General features: G+C 46.4%; 1 protein-coding gene across 1 annotated transcript; it reads left to right on the top strand.

Moving 5' to 3' along the window:
- The first annotated feature begins 15,662 nt into the window (after positions 1–15,662).
- LOC131293105 (zwei Ig domain protein zig-8-like) lies at positions 15,663–23,656 on the top strand. Its single transcript, XM_058321187.1, has 7 exons — positions 15,663–15,711; positions 16,545–16,780; positions 16,875–16,991; positions 18,883–18,976; positions 20,927–21,054; positions 23,108–23,276; positions 23,547–23,656. Exons 1-7 carry the CDS (start codon positions 15,666–15,668, stop codon positions 23,654–23,656), a joined length of 900 nt encoding a protein of 299 aa, XP_058177170.1. The 5' UTR covers positions 15,663–15,665.
- Positions 23,657–24,809: the final 1,153 nt, after the last annotated feature.

Genomic DNA, 24,809 nt, shown 5'->3' with positions numbered 1-24,809 from the left:
TGGTGTTATATTTCTTATTCCATCATACCTTTTTCCTCCGTATACCTTTCTGCCACCAAGTGCCATTGATAAGTGGTTCTGCGATAAGATATATGTCTTTCCCTTCCAGAAGAAAACAAGGGCTCCCGAAATGATATCCTTCGTTGGAAATGTGGCGATCCCTTTTTTTATGCCACCAGCCCGACAATACATTTATTGTTGAGCACAACGACCGGCTGCGAAAGCGGAAGGATGAATGGGAAAGGTGAAATAAAAACCGGAAACAGAAAAGACACCATCAAGCATCCGGTGGCGAGGTTGAGTCAAACGCAACGTAACGTCGGACGAAGGTTGCACATTTCCCCGAAGCGTCATTGGTGAGTTGTCATTCCGTTCATTTGTTCCGGGGCTTGTTTGTGGTGTGGTGTGCTGTGGGGAATAAAATCGCGTCCTTTTGGAGGGACGACGACGGAAGGAAGCGAGCGACATGACCGCATAAAGTACGCCACGTTGGCCGGTGGAGATAAGGCGTCGTGAAGCAAGTGGGGGAGCCGAGACGAGGCGATTTGACCAGGATAAGGGGATTTCTTTGGCTGAGTTTGGTGAAGGCTTGCTTCGCCGGTCCGTTCCGCAACGCAGCGTGAAGCGGATTCGGGTTGATTTTTGTTTTGTTCTCCTCTGTTATGTCATCCACGGTTTTATTTGTTTGTTTGTGTGTTTTGTCCTTTTTCTGAAGCCGGTAAGGATTTTCCGTCCCGCGATGCTTCGTCTTTGTATTTATTTTGGGGAAGACAAAAAATCCACCAGAAAACAATGGTCTCCCAAGTCGGTCGTGCCGATGGAGAGACGGAAGAGATAGAGAGCAATAGTCACCGTGGGAGCCAGCGCTTTTTGGCTTCGGTCAGCAATATTTTCGTAAATGATCATTGTGGATGGTTATCTTCCGCCGTTGGTTCGCTTGCGAACGCTCACGGAGCAGCATCGGGCTCTACGACTTATGTCCCAGAGTGGAAAGCGCTCCGGAAAAAATCGGGCCAAACGCTCGTACCACTCGGCCTATAAGCCTAGGCGCTGGCGGAGACTTCGAGCAGAGATAAAAGTCTTAATTTGTTGATTTATGCCAATGATTACCATAACGATGGTTCCGTAAGGGTCCGGCCGGCAAAAGGGTTTCCGGGATATTTACTGGAGGCTTTCTGGTGCTGGGAGTCGTCGGGAATGACTGCTTGCGTTGGACGTGGGAGTGTGTGTGTGCTTGGTGGAGAGCATTTGGGTCGATGCCGTACTTAGTCGATTGATTTTATGTCGAACATATTTTGTTCGTTCAACCAAATGATGTAGTTCAAATATTCTCTACGAATGAAAACAACACCAAAAACGCTCGATTTTGGCTTAAGTCAATTAGCAAAACGAAAAAAAAAATCCTTTTAAAATTTTGCACTCAGACGGCAATGGAAAAAATACTCTTCGGTCTGGGCAGTCGTAATCAGTGTAATTAAAAATTTCAATCTTCCAATTTCGGCCGCAAATCAGACTTAAAGTTGGCCTAATTTCGTTAGTCCATTTGAATCCATCTTAGCTGTGTGTTTTTTAGATTCCATTTTATTGAAAATGTTTTTACAGCATTCGATTTTTCTTTGCATTCCGTTTGCTTAATTCCAGCGATTTTATCGACCGGAGCTTTTCCACTAGGGCATTTCCTACCATCTCTTTCGTGTGTTTTTGGGGACATTCTATTGCCGGCACACACACACCTTTTAATGCAATTATCGGTTGGATTATTGGCATTAGTGTCCGGTCCGGTTTCCGCTACGCTGCGGATGTTTGTTAGAACGACCCGAAATGGCTTTTTTTTCAACGTCCAAAGGGCGTCCATCGAAACGACAAGCGGTGGATTGTAATTAGACTTCGGTCGGATATTAATTCGAACGTTTCAGAGTGATTCTAGTGGGATTTTTTTTTCTCCCCATCACCCGGGAGTGTCTAGCGATGAGGTATTGCTTTTAGATGCCCAAACTGGATGAGTTCTTAGGAAGTAGATGGTGGGTGTTTGTGTTGCCCTCCATTCCCTTAATTTCCTCCCAAGCTGATCGATGGTCATCGGCAAACGTTCGCCTTCCCACTCGACAACGGCAGTTGGTGTTTTTAGAGCTGCATTTAAGCATTCGTAGAAACGGATTCCGAACATGGCTCCGTTCCCGACTGGAATGATAATCACGGCCAACGCGAGGTAGAAGGGCATCCATTTTCCCGGATTTGTTCCAATAGCAACATAAATTAACATCCACTTACGAAGGTACGGGCACTAATTAGTTGCCCGGAACCGGTCGGTCAACAAATGGCAAACGTCAAGTAGGTGGTGCAAGTGTAAACAGTTGCTAATGGGATGTAGCTGGTAATCGCGGTGTCTGCGTGGATTGCTCTCTCTTTTTTGTTGTGTCTTTGCAAATGCAAAGTAGCAAGTGAGGGCACTCGCGCTTCGCCCATTACATAATGACTGGCGTTTGTTTGTGGAAAACTGCTAATTGACTACCACTGCAGCGTTATGGCGCATCGCTCTCATACGATTTTCATTTTACAGTTTGTTTAATTCAATCCGTATTTTTCTCGTTTGTTTTACCCTAGACAGTGTTTTGTGTTTGAGTCGAACTCGCTTTTCTTTGGAATGTTTAAAACATTTTAAACGAAAAACTTGAGCTTAAAAAATAATGAGTGAAGCATTCACTGCATTCATTTGGAAGCTGTTGAAGGTGTAGCTTTTTTAAAGGATTTTACAAAGTAGCTTCAAGCAGTAAGCTGATCACGTCATAAAATCATCAAAGAGCCTAAAACTATAATAAATACCTACGCGGATGAAGTAACTAACGAAATCAGACATTAAGTTTGTTTACCACAACATGAAATACGCTACAACATTAATCAAGTAAGATAAGAACATTCGAATAGTAGCGACGTTTAATAACGTCATGTGCTCATAAGCTGCAATATTGGTAAACCTAAATCAAGTAATCCTGAAAAACAACAACTTGATAACCCGGAAATATAAAAGAACCATTCAGAACTCTCTACCCAGCAGTAGTAAGTAAAATCTTAAACAAACTAAAATGTTTAACAGTCATCAAAAACTTAAAAAGAAATTTAGGGAACCATATAATTTCCTATCCATCAAAATCGGGTGTATAAATACTCGTAGTTCAAAAAAGTGTGCAAACAATATATTCGAATGATAACCGGTTTGTGATGCTAGAATTTCCATTGGTTTGGACATGGATGTGTTGATATTATAGTCATTAATTAGTTTCAATGATTTTTTCATCAACGATTGCTTCAATCAAAGTCGAGTGCTCGTTTTCATAGAAAGTAAAAATCAACAAAAGGCCTCAAAGTCACTCGCCGTGCAGGCCGCGAACACGACTCTGTTAACGTCCGTCTTTGCACAGTGCGCCACCCGAAGACCGGAGAGATTTATATGCAATCCCCCAATTAATGTCGGCAAACCCCAAAACAACCGCAATCAATAGCAAACCGTGCGTCCGGCGATACAAGCTACAATGGCAGGCGCCTGTCGACAGCACGCCGGGACCGCGTGGGTGACCGCGAGCCGCCAGCCGATCGCAACCCTCACAATAGTTCAGGCTGCGGTTTTGAGGGAGCGATATTTGCCGTAGGGTTCGCCACCCTAACGACCTAATCAGAAATACCGCCCCGGGTGTGTTTGTTCGAAAGGGACCTTGCCTTGTTCTGCAACCACCTTCAGGAGGGGAGGGGGGAAAGTTCTGGCCCGGCTGCTCCTTGACTCCGACGGCGACGGCTGGGCCGCGACGATAATTGGATCAAAACCAACCTCAAATTTAATGTCACACAGTTTATCATCGATGATTATGTTCTGCCGATGCCGACGCTGACAGCCAGTTGGCCACCGATGGTGTACCCGCCAGGTGTTGGGGGGGGGGGGGGGGGGGGGGGGCTATCGATGGAGTGCGGAGGGGCAGGAAGCTGGTTCGATCTATGATTTGTGTTTGTCTGGGACAGAGCCGGCCTCTGTCGTTGGTGTTTCGCAGGGCGCGACAACATCTCCATTCGGAGACATGGATCAGGCCGGCGTACCGTACCGTTTCGGCTGTTAATCTAGTTTCACGCCGAAGCTTGCCAGCTAATTTGCATAATTCATAGAGTGAAAGCAGATAACGTAAGTCCGGGAAGGTTGTCCCAGGTGGTATCTGCTTAAATTTGGCCAATAGCAGGCCAAACATCATCAAGATGTTTGGTGAGAGATTAATAAAGTTGCTTTAGAATGAGCCGCTCTATATTGGGAGTTTTAGAATTATTAGTTTATAATATTATCCTTTGATAAAAATTAGTTTAAGTATACTCTTCCAGATAATTCTTTATATATTTCTGTAAGTTTGCATTATTTTCAATTCCCTTCTAATGATCATCGTCATCATCATTGCAGCGTTGAGTGTTATTGAATTGCATCGTGTTACTTTTTAATTCATTCTAGTGTCCCACTGACCAGCGTAGTTAATTTGTTTGCCGACAGAGTGCGTCCGCTCGGGAAATGTATGTGTTTTTTCCGAGCACAAAAAGAACACCACTTTCCCGGTCCGAAGTGTCACTTCTTCGGGATGGCACATGCGCAGCATCGCAACCAAATATCGCAATTTTCTCACCATGCAGAACTTCACCAGGATGAACGTTGTTTTGGTGAGACGCTACATTTGAAGGCAGCGATTGTTTACTACCCTTTCGGTGAGAGAGTGTGAACTCCTGTCCAATCCTACACCACCGAAGGGCCCATTGCGACAGGCTTTCCCTCACACCCCGAGCGTGCCGGAGACGACTCATCTCACCACTCGGTGCTGACCTTGCTCACCGGGTGAATAAATCGCGAGTTGAGGTGAACCCGCCGTGCGTCGTCCCGCTTCCGATGGCGTGAACTCGTCAGCGCCAGGACAACTGTCGATGAATTGGGGGTTTGACATTGGCCGCCGCGAGTTTTCAACGCGCCCGTCAGTCTGTCCGCACGACCAACCGGAGCTACTACGCGGTTCGTTCGGAGTGTCGTTCGAGGTGTTCGCTATCAGGTTCACTCGTCAACTCAGGACCTCGTCGAGCGCCTGAAGACCTTCAAGAAAAGGAAAAAAAAAAGTGCGTCAAGGGAAACATCTTCAAAGGGAGGGTGGGTTTTCTCGAAGTATTACGTGAGCCCTCGAAGGTTTCCCACCCACCACCGAGCCCAACGGTTGGGCTGTTGCGCGCCCCCCTCGCCAGGGCGTGCAGGCAACGAGCAGCTCGGGAAAATTCGATTTCCCAGCTGATCGAGTGATTTAAAGCACAGATTGTACGCAAAAATTGAAGTGTTCTTTGGCATCGAGCCGCCAGCAAAGTGGGTGGAGTGGCACGAGATCCTGATTGAGTTTTTCTTAGGCGTATGCTGTGAGTCCCCACGTTGTTTGTGTGTCTGTTTGAGTGTGCGTGTATGTCGATGTGCTCGCTCGTATGGCTTGTGGTAACGGTTTGTGAAGGGTTGGCAAAGCGGAAGGAAGTTTAACGGGTGACGTTTCGCGAACAACCGTGGGAAAACCCTGCGGAGGTTGGAAAATGTCATAAAGCTGGTCCGGAAGGAAAAGCGCTTCTCGGCGCTCGGCTTCTCGGTAGTCGCGCATTTTCATCCCATCGGTTGGTTCCGCTGTTTCATTCTCCGGGAATTTACAAAATTAGATTTTATACACCGCTTCATAAAACGCGTGGACCCATTCGTTTCGTTGTTCGTGGAAAGCGGTAGTACATCTCCGCTTGGAAATAAAATAATATTAAAAAAACCCCGGAACAAACGAGACACCGAAAATAAGGCACCGTTTCATTCCAACCCAACCCAAACCGGGGAAGAAAAAAAGATAAATCGGGTGCTGGTGATAAGGGGAGAGGGTGGAAAAATGTGGCAAACAAGTGTAAAGGGTTAGAAAATTCACCAACACAGACACGCATCCACCGAGCGGCGCGACAGAGTGCTTCATCAGCTGGACCAGCATCCCAACTCCTTCGGGCGGAACCGGAAAGGCAACGGCATCAAACTAATTGGGGTGGAAAAAACGCGGTGGCTACTCCACCGTTCGCATCGACATTTTCCACCATTTCCCGCCGACCGTGACCCCGGGGGTTGGTGTGTTTTTTTTCTTCTCTTGGGTCGTTCCTTCCTTCCGCGCTAATAGGTTTCCGTGTGTTTTAGGGTTGTGTGCGGAAAGTAACCGGAAAACAAGAAGTGCTACAACAGTGAAAGGTCCACCGAAATTCGGCGAACGAAGGTGCAAATTGTCAAACCGGGTTCGTTCTCGAGCGAGCGCGCGAAAAGTGCTTGCGGGGGTTCGAGGAAAATTTCGCATTTTTCCCTGTTGCGCTAAGTTGGAAAGGGGCGAATGCCTGCGGCAAGGAAGGAGCCGTCGAAGAAGTCGAAGTTTTAACCGCAGCCACAGCGTAACAGTGCGAAGGGAAGGATAAATGGATGTTTCACGGATTAACTACATCGCCCTTTAGGTCGTTCTTACCGCCCAAACCCAGAGGGAGGCCCGACGACGGGGAGGACACCCGCGATTAACATGAACATTTTTTAAAAAGGTACGTGCCGGATCAACATTCTTGTAACAAGTTTTTAATTTAATGCCCGAACCCAGGAAACGGGTTTTTGCGAGGCCGTGCGTAATTTATCATTCATTTTGGTTGTTATCTGTTGAATTTAATTACCGCAAGCGGCGCAGGAGTTATATTTATCGCGGCCAGCTCGTTTGTTGGGTTGATTTATAATTGATTTGGCCCGGGACATTCCCCGCAGGGTTTGACGTTTCAATTAAACTCTAGTCAAACTCTTTCGTTGTGAACAGAGGAAGCAACAGATTGGATTGTAAATTATACTCAAAGTTGATTTAAAAATATTAAGTAATATTTCTCAGTTAAATTTCCAAATCGGTTTTCCACCGAAACTAGAAAGCTTTCGGTTTAATCTTGTTGCTCACTATGTTCACCGTATTGACTTTCCCTACAGTGTCCAACACGTGTCGAGGATAGCCGTACATATTTCGTTCACCAAAATTGGGTTCTGAAGGTTCGGATTAAATTTTGATGGAAAAGCAGAAACGGGCAAATCAAAGCGAAAAATAAAAGGGGCGCCACGCTGGTTTCACTCTTGTGCTGGTTCGCTAGCACGGCCTTCGGTTCGAACCGGCCGAACTCTAGACCGAACCTTTATTTGCATTTGCTCGAACCGTACCGGGGTATATGTGTATGTATATATATATATATATACACGCATTAATCCATCTTACGTGTTCAGAAGCGGACTCGAGAAGGTTTATGCTAAAACCTCCCCGAGTAGAGTCTGGACTCTTGTGCCCGGGTTGTTCGCTTAGTTCGTTTTGGGGCACAACTTCATTGTGTTGCACATTTGGTGGTGTGAGACGCTGGCCGGCGCTGGCGCTGATGAAAAATTAATGGCCGCTCGAACGGAAAAAGCTCGGCGAACATTATTAGCGATGCTTGAATTTAAATTAATGTTCCCTTGGTTTTCGGTTTGTGTGTGTGCTATTTCGAGGGGATCTTTTATGTGCTTTTTATTACCGTCTCTCGCTCGCTCGGGAACTCGTCCTCGACCGCACGCTACCAGCCGATCTAAGGGGATTTCGGTGTAAGCCTCCAGTTCCTTCCTGTGCCTTTAATCTTTTCCATTAGAAAGCGGACTCTTTTGTGCCCGGTTTTTTTTCTTTCTTTAGTTCGGTGCGAGGCGAGTAAGTCTCTTTTGCTAAAAGTGTATCACACTTAATAAGCTTAACGGCAGCGTCACGCGGTGGGATGTTTTCACAGCTCTCGCCATTAGGCCAGATCAATTGACTTCATTAGGTTCGGTCCAGGGTTTTTTCTTGTGCATCTTCAGCTCCCGGATTGTGTGAACCCCTAGGTTCTCCTTTGCACCTAGCCTTTTTTCTCTTCTTTGTAGTTGTTACCTCATCAACATTCAGCTCACTGACCAGCTCCGCTTCCGATGGCTCGAGCCGGATGCGATGATGGGGTGAGGGAAAAATACCGGATTGTAGTTCATACTCCCTTTCGGTTGCCGTTGCGTAGTCACAGTTAAAATGTTCCATTTTAATCAGATTTCCGTTTCGGCCCACGGCACCGGAAGTATCCCCTGGCCGCCACGCCGTCCTAAGCCTCCCCGTCTGCATCCGTTTGTCGTCCGCTCCGTGCGGATCGTTTTCGATTCTTGATTCTTCTACGCCCCGTTCCAAGAAGCGCGATGATTTTTTCTTCGACCGGAATTTCCGTCTCATTGCAAAACATTTTACGCTTTTCCCCGGAGCTGCCTGTCGATTGAAACGTTCGCCGCGCCCGACGATGGTGCGGTGCTGGAATTTGCGAGAAATAATTGTGGCTTGCTTCCTTTGGCCGACGCTTTCCACTCAGAGGGGCGTGTTGAATTTCTAAATTATCGCACAGCGGAAGAAGAATTTTTCCACAATGAGGGCGCACTGTTCAACGCTGTGTTTGACGAAGGCAAGCTAGTTTAAAGCTTTCATTTCCTAATTCTTCTAATTTTCAGACGCTAAAGTTGAACTCGAGTCCGTTGCCTTTACGGAAACTTTGAATGACCGATCATTTATTTTGGGCCATAGAATGAAAGAAGGAAAGGAAATAATAGCGGTTACGAGCACTTGAGACAACTGTCGGCAGTGACCTTAAACGGGTCGAAAGACGCCGGCTAGTTTTCTGTCGATGCTGTAACTTTCGCCCACAAAATATATCTCGGTTCGGGGGAAAAAAGGGAGAAAAAGGAATAACCTAAAATAGAGTGCCTTGGTTGGAATGTTCGGGCTCCTTTCTAGGAGCGATGAAAACGGTCACCCCCCGTAATTACATTGAACAAATAAAACTGGTTTGTCTCGTGAAGGACATTTACTCCGCCCCCTCCCCCACGCCCGTAACGGCCAGCGGCCCGGGGACGATTGAGGGAAAATCCTAAATTGAGCGAAATGTAATCTCATTTGACATTGGCTCCGGTTCGGTACGCGGGCGCTTCCTTTTTCATCTCCCGAGGACGAAGGTGTCCCCGCGAGCCTGTACCATGTCGCCCCGACTTGTGCCTGGTGACCGTTTCGTTCCCGTTTGCCATCATTTTTCCCTCCTCCCGCACGAGATGTTACATAAATCTTGACGAGGGCCAGAACCGGAGCAGACGCAACCGGCCCGGGTTTGGTTTGGTTGTAAATCTTGTGAAGGTCAAAATCCACCACCAGAACATTTATCATGGGCTCGTAAAGCTTCGCCCACAGCGCCCTAAGCCGTGTGCCATGTTTGTGGGTTTTTGCTCTAGTGGGGCAGTTTATTTTTGCACGACCTAAAACTTCTCCATGGTGGTCAGGAAGAAAAGAAATCCAAAGCGCGTGCAAATAGATGCTCTCAAAGCGTCAAGCGGGAGAGAAGACGTGAAGAGAAAAATGGTTGTAAAATCCATCGTAAACCGGTTGAGCTTGAGGTTGGTCAAGTCCAGCTGGGCGGGTTTTTATGTTGAATAAAAATTAAAAAATAAAACACAATTGGGTGATATCTGTTAAACATCCAAAGTTTACAATTTACAAAACAATTTACTCTTGTCTTTTTTCTCTTCTTGTAAACTTTTCTTTTCTTGCTTCAAAAAGTGTTCCCGGGGTGACTGTTTTTTCGTTGTATAATTTGTGGGCCGTGTCACGCGTTGGTCCGGGTTGATAAATGGTTTCCTTCCACGCCATGACGCTTTGTTATCGATACATTTAGCACGTGTGACCCAGTGGAACGTAAAAGAACTTCCTCAACGCGAGCATAAAAACCATCTCCTTTTTTATTACACAACCATTTTGTGTTTTCAAAGTTGTTGTCATCTCAACTGGACAAAAAAACAAGAGGTTTTTTGTAGCTATTCTTATCTTTCACAATAAACCAGAAAAATACTCATCATGCCTTTGAAGGTGGCTCATTTTCAACCGGAATGTTAGGTTCCGGAAACGTTCCCGAAACGATCGAAAACAGTCGCTGTAAAGGGTGATTTAAGCCCTCTTATCGATTGAGAAAGGGTGGAAGGGAGGTAAATAGGATGAGATAAACTGCCTCATGCCTGCGGTGGCCTGCGGGTATTTCCTTACCCCGCGCAAAATGGATCAATACAGGCAGAACCGTTCGATTGATCCTCGTGACCGCAGGCGGAGGCGCAACATAATTCATTTATACGACTTAACCAAACCGCCGCCGGAGGCGGGTTTCGCAAATGAACCACATACACAACGTTTCCTTAACGATGTCGTAGGATGTGTGAAGGATCTGTTGGTGTTTTTCAACCCACCCGCCGTCGGCGCTGGGAAAAACCAAACATTCCACGCATTAGCGCAAGGTGTGTAACGAGCGAGTGTTCCGGGACGCTTTGTTTGTTTATTATTTTTTCCCCATCGCGTCATGTGGATTTTACTTTTCAGCGCGTGGAATTTTCCGAAATTGTTTGCAGGATACGCGTGCGAGGAAAATCGCTACCCCGAGGCTGATTCCCCGGAACATGATTTACGTGCCAGTCCGGGATATGAAAAAAGTTAAGCATCTCACTTAATGGATGTGCCAGCCGCGGTCGACGTCAACTTCGTGGTCGTGGTGGCCGGAAGGTAGAAATCTGGGAACCAGATATCCCACCACCACAACAAGAAGTGTAACGGAAAAATCTTTGCATTCCAGCAGTACTGGAAAGTTTTTAAGGAACCACCTTTCCATGGGTCTTCCCCCTAAACAACCATGCGTGTGAGAGTGAGTATGAGTGGAAAATCTTGTACATGTACATCGCAGTTTTGGAAAATTGATCACGGGTCCACACGGGCCTCGGAAAGGTTGCTGCTTTTCCACCTGTTTGCTGCACAACAGTATCAATTTTGGAGGAAACTTCCAAACAAACATCCACTTTGATGTTCTTGTGTGGGTCGACTTTCCGCCCAACTTCCGGACGAAATTTCCTGCCGAAAGCTTCCGGAAATCCGCGTTGGTCCACCGGGAACGGTTATTACAAACGAACGGCAGCCACATAGCTTCCCTCTTTATATTGATAAAATTCTACTGCACCTGGAATCACGTGGAACAATATTTCTCGTGTGGTTTCATAAATTGAGGATAAATCTTAAATTCCACCGTGCGAGCGGAAGTTCCGGAACAAAAGTAAACGTGTGCTGCACGGGATGTGTGCTCAACGACGCACAATCTGAAAGCGCGCTGCTTGATGACCCCCCGGGGGGTTCGGTTTGGTCCGAAGTTTGGCCCGTTTTGCGATCCGCATAAAGTAGCAATTTAATACAACCCTCGCGTGTTCCCCGTCCACGGTTTCATGGTGGTTGTTGCCTCACCACAGATGGAACGGGCACGTGAAAACGTTGATAGGGGTTTATGTACATATATGCAGAAATTTCCCTTCGCAACGGCAACGTCGGGTTCGCTTATAAGCCACGCGGAACGCTATGAAGCCAGGAAAAGCGGATTTCTTTTAATCGAATCGAAAACACACAATCCATTCGATGCCAACTGCAGACATCAATTCAACGTGATGCTGATGATGATGATGATGATCGGTGTGTGCGCGCGCGTGTGTGTGTGTGACTCTTTTATTTATTCGTCACTCTTTTTTTTTACAAGCCCCCATGTTTGATTTAGTTTTTGCCTCGCCATCTCGGATGCGGGAAAAACTTTTCCCGGCCCCGGTTTCGTGCTGTACTGGCGAAAAACTTACCCCCCCAAAGGTTTTCGAAGCTTTGCTCCATTGCTCCACTTTTCCCGGGGTTGTTTTTTCTCCGTTCTGTTTTTTTTCCACTCACCATCAATCCTAGCGAAAGGAAATCAATGAACTTGTGCATGGCGGCGGATGTGCGGCAGCATGGCGTTAGCGTAATTCACTTTTTCACGCCACCAGCACGCGCGGCGAAAAGTGAGGGTTGCCGGCAATGAAAAGGATCAGCAAAAAAAAGTCGAGAGGAGGTTAGCAAAAGGGAAAACTAAATAAAATAACCCGATGCCAGGCGCCATTAATCATCGGCGGAAGGCAAAAGAAGAGGGCCTGACGATTCCGATGCCTTTTTGCCAACCCGGCTCTGGGGTGGTCTCCCGTGGTGTCTCTGGAATGGGGCTCGCGAGAAATTTACCTCCCCCTTCCCCGTCCCCGCCGACAGTAGAGCGGGAAACTCGGTGCAAATTTGTGCGAATATGTTCGCACTGATCGATTACGTAATGGATTTGTTTCGTTTTTTGTTTGTTTGGCTTTACCTTCTTCCGGAAAGCTCGGGTTTGTTCCCCCCTCCCCCCTGGGTAGTTCTAGCACTCTCGGGGGAAATTCGGGGCAAAACAACTTTTTGTTTTCTCCCCTCCCAAGAACGGTCCACCTCCCGAGGATGAGTGGGGCAAAAAGTTAACTCATTTATTTTCCACCAGCTTTTCGGGGTGATGCGTGGATTTATTTCGAATTTTTATGGCGGATGTAGCGTGCAAAAGGTGTGTGTGTGGATTGGCATTTTGGAGGAGTTTTGTTGTTTAGATGCGGGTGAGATTGATCGGTTGGCAAAGAAATTGGGAAGGTGTGTTTGTGCGGATGAATCACCTGACATCTCGGGTGGGCGCTTTTCCATTGAAGGGAAAATGATTTGTATAATGAAAAGTTGTGGCATAATGCTGATGGATACTTCCACTAACACACTGCAACGACATGGTTCGGGTAAGGAAAAATTTAATTTTGATTTATTCCCTTCCCGTAAGGAGACCCGTTTTTGATAAAGGAAAATAAAACCTTTCCTTTATAACCGTTTCAATATGTACAAGACGAAAGTTGTGCCATTTTACATGCAAATTTGTGTCGTAAACCAACACCCTTTAGGGTGAAACCCACAATCCAATTGCTGCAGAACCTTTTTGCCAAGCTGTGGAAAGATAAGACGGGAGAACACACAAGTAACTTCAGCCCCAAAACGAGCAAACTTTGTGCAACAGTCTTAAATAAAGTTACAATTTCATTAGAACGTTGCTCCAGCATCGAAACTGGTTAGCCGACGATCGAAAGGAGGAATGCAAGTGTCAGATTTTATCAGCCTTGGAAAGGATGCTGATGCTGGGAGGTGCTTTTATTCCCAGTTGTACAATTTTCGTCTCTGGCTCGGGCTGCAACGTTTCAATCGATGGAGAGATAATTATCCAGAGAGATTGCTCCAATATGGATGGGTGTGTGTGTGTCGGGATGTGCAATTGGACGGAATTCAATTTCAGCTCCCCATTTCGGTGCTGCCCCCCCTCCGGAGATAAGTTGCTTCATCTCGTTCCGGGCCGATGGTTCAACCAGACGGGCCCATTTTATGTGCCCCTTTTATCGGTGCAATGCTGTTAATAAACTTTCAAGATTTATTGAAATCCAATTTCATAGCATCCCTCCTCACCACTCGCACCCAGCACTCACACACACCCACACACAAGCCTCGGCTGGCACACAGATCAAAATTGAAATAACTACAGGCAAGTTTTGTGGCCCCAAACTTTTCCGAGTGGCGAGTTACGATTGCATACTGGAAACCGGTGCCAAAAACGAAACGTAATGAAAATGCTCGCACAGCCAGCACATTCTTTTGTGATAAGTTTCGCTGAGCTATGCCGTTCGCGTGGGGGCATTTGAATGATGGTAAGTGAAGAGAGAGAGAGAGAGAAGGAAAGGAAAGAAAACACAAAAGCGCAGCTTCCAAAGATAATAAAACAACCGACAAGGAATATCCACTCGAAGAAACAAAAAGCACACACACTTTCCACAAGATGTCTGTTTTGTTTTCACACAAATGTTTCATTGGAAAGTTTCGTTCCCGGGGCGGGGCCGAGAAAATGCGGGCGAAGAGAGAACAACACAGCCGAGAATGCATGTTATGAAAGGAAAAAGCAACGAGCCAGTTGGTGAAAGAACTTTGCAAGAATTATCAAATGAAAACAGGCAAAAATAAAAACTGTGGCGACCGGTTAACTCAGCGAACGTCACATTCTTCAGCCGCCTGCATTGCGAATTGCCCATCGTCTCCCCTTCCCCCCCGGACGCGTCGTTTCGCAGCTTCTATTTCAAGTGGCAGTGGCCAGGAGTTTGTTTGCTCTTCCATCTGTCAGTCGGAACGAATGGTGGTTGCGTTCGAGCATTCCAGCTCCCGGGAAGCACACGAACCAAAAACACAGTTGAAACAATTTCCATTCCCGCACCAACTCCGATGTTAATACCAGCAAAAGGTGGGAGGAAAATTCGCGAAAGATATGCGCCATAACGGGTAGGGTACGAGCACCAAATTCCTGCCAAAAGCCGCGGCGATAAGCCACTCACTGGAGGGCGTTCGCGTTGAGGAGGAAACTGCAGATGTAGATTCGAAATGGAAGAAAAACACTCTCCAAGAAACAGCGCAATGTCGTTCGCGATGAAAACACACGCATCGGGTGCGAGCGCGCTCGAAGGAAAGCATTCCAGGCCAATTCCTTTGTGATGGCGAAAACATCACACCTCGAAGCTAAAGCCAGCGCCCCGGGAACTCCCGTTTTCCAGTGTTTTCTCACTTCTGTCACCCGGTGTCGAGGGGGAAAACACAATGGTAAAGGACACAATGGGCGGGGTGGGTGGGGAAACCTGTTAGCCACCGTTTCGGTAAAGGTTTTGACGTGGTTGGCGCAAGGTGCAGGTGCGTTGCCGGGCCGCCATCTTGTCTTGTTAGGGACCGGTTTCGATGTCGCAGGTGTAAATCGGTGGGGCGTCTTATAAATATTGCAAAACGGTAAGCCGGGCCCGCATTTTCTTTCGTGGCCTTTTTATTTTGCTTTTATTTTCCTGCATTGGTTGCGCGCCGTTTTTCCGTTGGACCGTGTCGATGTGGGACGCCTTCCGCCTTCGAATGGGATCCTTCCTGGGGCTTCCGGAAGGTGGGACATTTCCGCTTCAACCTTGCTGTTATTTTTATTGTTTGAATGTTCTTCCAGCACACACTCATACGACCACCCCGTTTTCCTCCAGTTTTAGTAAGGCTTTGATGGGCTTTTGTTGGTTTTTCCCTCGGGCTTTCGGAGCGCATTTTCCCAGCGGTAGGTTTCACCTTGACACTTCACGCCTGGTGAAGGTAGGAACGGAAGTGTTGAGCGAGTCGGAAGAAAAATGTGCTCATTTGAACCGTATTTCAACGGAACGGCAAGCGATAAATTAGAGGTTTGTGTGTGTGTGTCTCTCGGAGCTGAAGCAGAAGAAAAGCTGCAAAACCAGCCAGTTGCAGTCCTTCGCGCGAATGTTGTTGTTGTTAATGAGGCGGTGGAAACGAACGCTGCAAAAGAACAAAAAAAGTTTACCTCAACCAGTGAAAACGCGTTCCAAGTTTGAGGGTGTGTGTTACATTTTCCCAAGCTTCACTCCCCTCACAGCTTTCCCCCTGGAAGCGGGGAGGGTTTATTGTTCTGTTTTCCGGCGGGCACGGGAACCGCTTTAAATTTCTCTACTCTTGTTTATTCGTTCGGTTTGTTGTTTGCGGTCTGGTCTGACATCTGGATGTAAACGACTTTGTACACCTTTCCTAAATGGCTTGGTTGTTTACTTTTCTCTCTCTCTTTTCTTTTCGGCAGAATATGGGTCGGTTATACATCTGAGAACTATGAAGCAAATTGCGGTTGTGATGATTCTCCTCAACATCAGCTACGGTAAGTGGAAATAAGATGTTATTGTTACATGATGCTTAACTACCTGTTTTAAATTATATTAATTATTAAAACATGTAACTACAGGAGTTTTTTCATGTTAAACATCACCCTAATAATATCACCTCAGAATTTTTAAATCGTTTGACTGGAAGTGTTCATAACAAGTTTTGTTTTTATAGATTTTACCTTGATTAATTGAAATTTTATCTATAATTTGAACAGATATTTATTTTTTAGTATCATTTTCCTCTTAACACCAGAATTTTTAAATCGTTCATCTGGAAGCTTACAACAAGCTTTGTTTTTATAGATATTCTGTGTATAGTATCTAGATTAATTTAAATATTATCTATAATTTGAACAGATATTTATCTTCTAGTATCGTTTTGCTCTAAACATCGCTTTCTTCGTAATGAAATAACTGTTTTGCTTAGGTTTAATTATAATTAACATAATCTTTTTCTGTTGCAACGGGAGTTTGTTTATACTTTTTCTTGTATTTGTGACAGTTCTTTGAAATTGATGGAGAAAAATAACAGTTAGATGTTTTTTCGTTTCAATAAAACCACTCTTTCTTTTTAAGTTGATAACATTTGATAAATAAGACGTGAAAATATGGTTTGATCTTAATAAGAAAATTACTATGCAAAAAAAAAATCTCATTCCAGTTCTAAGATTTAATTAACATCGATAATTACCTTCCAAGTATCTGAAAATTGCTCGGAAACTTTTCTTCCTTTCGTAGACTACGATTTTGAAGCTCTAGCATTTGCCTTTAGTTAATCCTTTGTTGGTTCTCTCGTCCGCCCCGCTCACTATCTCTCCCTTGCCAGGTCATTTCTCGCGCTCGCAATCGGTTGACATCGACGAACCGCACACGTACACACCACCGAGACACTACTTCCAGACGTCGTCCTTCGACGAGGCGGAGCTGGAGGCCGACGACGTGGCGAAAAACCCGCTCGACCGGGGCCCGTACTTCGACATCTCGGCCTCGCGCAACGTCACGGCGCTCGTCGGCAACACGGCCTACCTGAACTGTCGCGTGCGAAATCTCGGCAACCGCACGGTAAGCTCGGCTCTTCCGGTGCTCCGTTGGGCCTCTGTCGGGCCTTGATTTAATTAAGCCTAACCACCGCCGTACCCTTCGCTCTCGTTCGCAGGTCTCGTGGATCCGGCACCGGGATCTGCACCTGCTGACGGTGGGAAAGGCCACCTACACCTCCGACCAGCGCTACCAGAGCGTGCACAATCCCCAGCTGGACGACTGGTCGCTGAAGGTAAGCGCGGGCCGCAAACAGACATCTTTCCTGATTTCCACCGCCAAGACGCCATCCTCCATCCGCCTCCCTCCCATTTGGGTGGTTCATTACTATTCATGATAATGGGCCATGATAACTTACTCGACGCCGTTCGCCTGTAAAAGTTGTCCCCGGCGCCAATATGCTGCATCGAATTATGACTCCCAGCGCTGCCTTTAGCGGAAGATGTCTCTCCCCCGGGGGGGTCGCACGGAAGAAACGACACATGTTTCGCTAAGATTTTCATTAACTGGTAATCCACCCGATCATGGACGTGGTGCGTTTGATTGCAGTGTCGGGTTTTCGTAATTCGATCAGCCGATGGATTAGAATGGTCATGTGGATCATTTCACTCAAACGGTTGGAATGTGATACCCGAAACGGATACTCCGCTTGGAGTTGCAAGAAAAGGAAAGAGATTTTTATTTATGGGCAGCAGTTAAGGCGGGTCAGTATACATATCTTGATTAGTAATCCTTTTAATGGAAGCTATTGATGCTTGTTACCACATACAAACAAAGCATGATCTCGGTTAATGAGTGCCTTTATCTTTTCCATCGTTAATTACAAATGAATGGTTTTGACGATGAAAAAGTCAGTTAACGAAACATAACATAAACAATTTTTTTTTCCTCTATACAAATATGTTCAACAATTTGGAAAGCATCCATTGTTAAATTTAATTTACAGTTTTGCTCACAATTTGAAATGTATTAACATTTCCTGCCTCTTATAATTAAATATTTGCAGAAAATATTTAAACATTTTTGCCACTTTCTATTTGTTTGAAAGTTCACAGTTTTGGAATACATTAAATAGGTTAATCAATTGAGAAAAGTTATACATGAAAATGAACCTCACTAGTATTTTGTAAATAAGTAAAATTGTATTGCTCTATGAAATAGTTTGATAATGCTTGATTTGTAAACAATTACAAAAAAAGAGACATTTTACACATTTTTCCATGTTGCTTCTATTTTTTTCCAAAAATGCTCAAAATGGATCAAATTCTCTTTAGATCGGAACAGAGGGGAAATGTTTTGGCATGAAAAGGCTTCATAGGATTTTATTTCCCTTTCCCTAATGGTTTTGTTGGATTGTTTGAGGCATTTATGATTGGTCTATCGGATCATCTTTGAGGTAAAGAAGTTCCTCCCGTAGCTGCTCCCCAAACATTCACCAACGTCTACTCCCGATGCAGGTTTAGATAAACCAAGAGCAAACTACCGACAGACACCGGTTTCCCCATGTTATGCTTTTTCCATCTTCCCCCCAGCATAAGCCCAAATGCTTCCAATTCCCACGGCTTTGCCCCGTCCGGTTTGCGGTACGGTATCGATAACATAATAAGTTTCGAATCTTATCGCCCGCTGGTGTGAAGTTTTATCCCTGAAAGATACGAACCCAGACCGTCAATGTGTGTGTGTGTGTGTGTGTGTGTGTGTGTGTGTGTGTGTGTGTGTGCCTGGGAAAATTTCTCTCATCCACCATTCACAGAACACGCCAGCCGCGTAAAGAAAGGATGAAGTTGCCTGTGACTGTGGGAAACCTCCTGCACCAGCAACTCAATTATCCGGTCGATGTTTTCCTCGGAAAAATTCACCACCTTCTCCTGTCTCTTCTTCCACATCCACATCCACCCCTAACTTGGCATGTCCTAGACCCCGACAGTATCATGTTCTCGGAGCAATCCTTGATGGCTTATCGGTTCGATTGGATGGCTCGGGATTGGAAGTTGTTTTGGGGCGTGGGATATATGTGTGTGTGTGATTTTCCTTCACCGATTTTTATTTGGTTTTGTTTCGTGGGCCCAATACTACTCGTGTTCATCGGTTTTTTTCCCCCATTTCTCCTCTCCGTTCACTTTCAGGTCCTCTACCCGCAGCAGCGAGATTCCGGTGTGTACGAGTGTCAGATCTCCACGACGCCCCCGGTCGGCTACTCGATGACGCTGTCGGTCGTCGGTAAGTTGTTTATTGGTCCGGGAGTTGTCAGCACTCCCCAGGCGCGACACCCGATAGCGGTTTAGGTTTTGCGGTCGCGTTTCCGGACACCCTTTGTGTGCGTGGGGGGTGAGAATTCGTTGCGTGTTTGGGCTGGTGTCTGCGAGGGCGTGAGGGTTGAATGGCCACACACACACACGCACACTCGCACGCCCGTACGTTTCCCTTTTCCTCAAGCCATTCTTCGGAATTCGATATCGGGAGGGAAACGTCTGGCCTGCGTCGGAATGAATGAAATTGAGAACCAATTTCACACGAGCTTTTCTTTGATTAGACTTTTGCTTCCTCTCTTTCGTTCCTTTCGCTGGCCAAAATGTCTCGTTTTGTAGACGGTTGGATGTTTTTCTTAGAATCTATCTTTTTCCGTCAAACCAAAAATGTGCTCAAGGACTTTCCAAAAAAAAAACCCCAAAACCACCACGAAATTCCTTCCACCAATGCGCAAAACCAAACCCGCCCTCTAATGGGGACGTCGTGAACAGATTCCACTGCAGGAGATTGACAGACTAATTATGTTTTCCCTTCGCGCTTTGCCTGACACTGACGCATGTGTTTTGGTTTGGAGATCGGTTGGAAGAAGCAGTGGGGAGAAGAGAGGGGGACGGAAAAGCGCGCCGGTAAAAATACCTTGCGGAGCGTTTACGGAGCAATTAGGAAGTTTATTGGATTGACTTCTTCCGCGCGTTCGCTAGCGCTAAGGTGTTTTCTATTTTATTCGCTTTCCCGCAACCCTATCTCCCGAATGGGGAATATGGTTTTTCCAACGGTGGCGTCGCAAAGGTCGTAGCTTAGGGTTAGTGGAATCGTGGCAACCGTTCCGCCGCACGATCGATACCCCACAAGGTGGCTGTTTAGTGGTCTAATAAAAAGCGTTCAAGTGATTTCCCGGTGGAAATCAAAGCCATTATCATCCATCATTGGCGCATCGTGGTCGCGCGCACGGGAAAATCCCACCCCGACGGTGCGGAATTTCATTACGAGGGAAATTCCCAAGTGCATCCGGGGAAGTTCCTCGTGCCGGTTGGGTGTAGGAATTCAGTGGGAAGTGGGTGTTAGATACGCATCAACTGCTTCCGCATGTGCGTAGGTCACCATCTTCTCCGAAGGACGTCAAGCAGCAAACACCACAACCGGCATCGTACAAAGCCTTACCGTGTTCCACAGGATCGGGAAGCAAACTAACATCATACATCAGTGCGCTCAGGGTGGGTTTTCATCCACTCTCTCCCTCCCTTCCTCTTCGGGCGGGTGGCATTCGCAGGAGGCATAAATTATTTCGTCGGATGTGGTCGGCTGAGCAGGACATTGGGATTTGAAAAGAGATTTACGGGTCGCCGGGAAATCGCCGACCGGGATGCATCAGCAGCGCACAACGGGGTGGCATTACTATCTTACCGATCCCGGCTTGTGCTTGGCAGCGAGCTTTCCATTATTAGCCCCGAACGGAGCGCATGCACGCTGAGGTGAGGTACTTTAAGAAATTAATAAACACCTCTCAGCGTAATCTCGATGTAATCTACACTCCCAAGGTGGAGCTCCGAAGCGGAGGGTAATGATTGATAAATTATGCAGTTTGAGCAAACACGGCGTCTTGCGTGGAGCAGGGCCGTAATTTACTGACTTTGCAGAACAGGCCCCGGCCAAGCACTTGGGTCAGGTTGACGACGACGACGATGATGATGATGATGCATCCATGCATTTATAGTAAATGCTATCGGAAAGTGTACCTTTCTCAAGGGTGAACGCCAGGTTGCGGGCAAACAGGAAGCTCGGCAATAGTTAATGCTGATGTCGAAAACCTACCGCCCTGGGAATCTATATTAAGCGCTACTGAGCGCTTCATTAAACGCCTGGAGTTCCTCTCCGTATTGGATGCATATTAAAGAAAGTACCTTCTGCTTTCGTTCGTAGAACCCATCACGACCGTTGTCGGCGGGCCGGACTTGTACATCGACACTGGGTCGACGGTGAACCTTACCTGCATAGTGAAGCATCTGCCCGAGCCGCCGCCAGTGATTCAGTGGACGCACAACGGAGAGGTAAGCATGAAACTGACTCTCTTCACTTAAGCTTGAGGGCGATCGCAAATAGGTTGAAAGAACCTTTCTATCTCATAGTTCACAACAAGGGGTTTTTCTATGAACCATAACGTTGGGTTTCTACCTTACATTATTCTCTTCTTTGAACCATCATTTCTTATTTCGATAAAATACAGAAACTCTTAAGTAACTGTTCTAGTCGGGTGGTCGCGAAAGGTGTGAGATAAATAACCTCTAGCACCGACCTTTCGACTCGAGTTTTCCATTTAAACGCTAAGTGCACTTAGGTCAAACGAAGGAGAGTAACAGCTGGATTCGCGCGAAAACCGAGGAGCTAAAAAAATAACAAAACAGAAAGAAACTAACAGTATGGAAAAATATTTCTTACGCTGGCCAAACCGGATAATTCATTCCCATTCGTAGACCCCGAAAGCGGTAACCCGTCCCCCGACGTTGGCGCGGATAAATTCCTATCCTTCGCACACTTAAAAGCGGCTCCATTACGGGGTCACCCGATTTAATGGGTTCCCACTCGTTAGCATAATTCGCACCAATTACCCGGTTAATGCCGGCCAAATAGTGAGTGCAATTCCGTGTTGTCCATCCGGCCGCCGCTGGGAACTCTCCCCCGCCCCCCCTCCTGCCCCGCGAACTGTGCGCCATTTCCGGTGAAGAATGGCGACTAAATGAGGCGGTTTTCAAATGATTTAGGCCCATCCGACTGGCGCCACGTGCGGCTCACTAATTGGGAACCATCATGGCTTTCAATTCGCGACGCGAAAATGGGCGCGCATTAGTATTGGGCGCCGCTTCGCCAACGGCTGGCTGGACCGCGTTGACATGTGCCTTTCCCTACCCTCCTCCCCGGTAGAGTAATAGATAATAGGCTGGAGGAAAAGGTTGACTATGGCGTCGATTGTACCCTTCGTGGGCTAGCGAAAGCACTTTCAATTATTTTTGATTACCTTTTCAAACGCTTTTCCCACCCGGCTCTTTGTATTCGAACGCTTTGAGAAACGGTTTAAACGCGTGGAAATCAGTTCGTGGTGGATCGCCTCCAACCCGACCGGATATTTTAGATTGATCGCCCCTGGAAAACAGTTTGCAAATTACTTTCTACCCATCGGGTGTTTAACAGAGAAAGCCTACGAAGGCGTGCAGCGTAGGCGAATAAACTGGTTGTTTGAGCGAATAATTAACGCTGGCCAAAATCAACGCCCAACTTCCCCCGCTTTCTCCTTTTTGCGTTGAATAAATCTTACGACCACATCTTTCCCTAGCTCTATCACTCTGCAAAACATTTACACACAAACCCCCCCCCACAGTGAAGATAAATAACTTAATGAGTTTAGCCCATAGTTTGATTGGCACATGCCCCGACACTCCGTAACCAACGTTCGATTGGTTTTGATGAGGTTTTCTCGATGATGGAATTTCCCAATTGTTTCCCCCACCCGGAACAGGTGGAAGGGGGGGGACGGGGGGGTGAATTCCTGGCATCCACAGAGATACTAGGAAGGCTTCAAAGGATGTGTTTGGTTCTATTTGTAGAATGGAAAAAAAAGACTGTGGAAGCATTGTGTTTACTATGGCCAATGGGAAAAACTGTCCGATTGGAAACAAAGGAAATTTCCTTTTCGGAACGTTGCAATCCGATGACGCATGAACTAATTTCAAGGTTCACCAGAGTGGTCTTCCCGGTGGCCTGACGTTCGATTTAATTTTAAAGCCACTTCCAAGCCTCCGATAGGGATCTCGGAATTTGTGCAAAGGGATTCCTCCGGTGGGGTTTTCCTAGAGATCGAAATAAAACTGTGTTCGTTGGTATACGGGATTGAGACGCCTAGTGCTTACTATGTTGCACACACGCAGCGGGGAACAATAGGGATTTCATCGCCCATGGGTGTAGGAAAATAAACACATTTTTCCCGGAAGCCCTACACGCTTCCCAATCATGAATCGGGGAAGAATCCTTTTTCCAATCAACTCGACGACGCAATGATGCCTTAGAGATCGTCGTTGACGAAATTGTTCCGTTTTTCCATTTTTGCAGGAAATCAACTACGATTCGCCACGCGGCGGCGTGTCGGTGATCACGGAGAAGGGTGACATCACCACGTCCTACCTGCTGATCCAGCGGGCCCGGTCCTCCGACTCCGGCAAGTACACGTGCCTACCGTCGACGGCCAACCCGATGACGGTTCACGTTCATGTGCTTAATGGTAAGTGCTGCAATTTGTTGCCGTCTCGTGTAGGCTCCCGGGTTGGCTTTTGGACGCCCGACGATAATGGACGGCTCGTCGTAAGCCGATGATATTGACCCGATTAAAATTACTATCTTTACTTTCATCACTCATCCGGGATGGCTCTTGCGATGGGCCGGTTTGCTGGGAAATTCAACTCATGTGCCTTTACATTTTACACAATCCTGTACACAATCCATCGATCGTCTGACGTTACGTACCCGGAAAAAAAACGCACACATCATTCAGGCGAGCATCCTGCGGCGATACAAGGTGCCAAGGGGTTGCGGAGTAACAACATTCTGCCATTCGTGCTGCTGCTGCTGGTGTTGGGATTACGGACCTTTCCGGTGAGATAAGATACGTACCGGTAGTTGCACAACGGAATCTCCTGCGTTGCCATTGATTTTATAGGGATCGGGTTTTACCTCCGTCTCTGATGTGGGGCAGTTGTGAAAAACCCGGCTACAAGTTTAGGCCTTACATTTCCTTTTAATTATCGTGTTAGTTCAACTTATTAAGTAAGTAATTTTTCAGAGAAAATTCGTTAGTAAAATTGTGTAAATAAACCTTCATGACATTGTTTCATAAACATGCCTGTTGAGAAAATTGAGTGCAAAAAACATACAAGCCAATTGATAATAATTAAAATTTGTGTAACGAGGATTCTACCAGAATAAGTCGTTAACGTTTTGTTTATTTATAGCTCCCGTGAGTTGCCGTTATTATTGTTTTTTATTTTTCCTGCGAAAATAAGCACTCACTTTTGTTCCAACCTCCGGTAGTAATTCCAAAGCGATAACTTTTGTCTGTCTGACGGAGTTTTCGTGGGGAATTATAAATCCTAATTCATGACGCATGTACGGACGAGAGTTCCATTTTGGCGCGCGAGCATGTGTAACATGCGAACCTGTACATATAAATATTTATCATGCTGCAAACTAGCCCTAGCAGGATTTCTCCCGTTCCCCGTGCCGGGGTAACGGACGCTCCATACTTCACTCACTCGCAGAACAAGACAGATGAGGTCCGTTCATCTTTGAAAGGGATCCCGGAAACGGGTGGGCAAAGATAGATACTAAAGACAGCAACCGACAAACTTGTTTTGGGGTTGGATAGGAAGAATAAAAATGCGAAGTGAATAGAAAAGACACAATCGGTAGCAAACAAAGGTCATGGCGTCTCGGTGGTGCATAGGAGAAAAGAAAACAAACGTTTGTTTCTCATGGTTTGAGTTGTGTTCAAGGTGGTGGCCGGCTAGTCGAGTTGACGGAATAAAATAAAATAATATATCAGCGGAGTCCTTGCTGGCGGTCGGAAATTAAGGGAATGGCACGAAGTGAGCCATCGATCGTGGCGGTAAGGATACACCGAGATGGGCTAGAACGTGGAAGTCGCCAGATAAAAACAAATCTCGGAAAGATAAATTATTTCGAAATGAATTCCGTACTTGAGGAGCGTTGGTGCTTTTTGTTGTTTGGAGGTTCTGTGGAGCGCTGCAGCAGGTTGATG

Source organism: Anopheles ziemanni, chromosome 2, assembly GCF_943734765.1.
Source record: "Anopheles ziemanni chromosome 2, idAnoZiCoDA_A2_x.2, whole genome shotgun sequence".
Taxonomy (NCBI): Eukaryota; Metazoa; Arthropoda; class Insecta; order Diptera; family Culicidae; genus Anopheles; species Anopheles ziemanni.
Note: the sequence above shows the minus strand (reverse complement) of the source record. Positions and strands in the feature narration are given on the sequence as shown.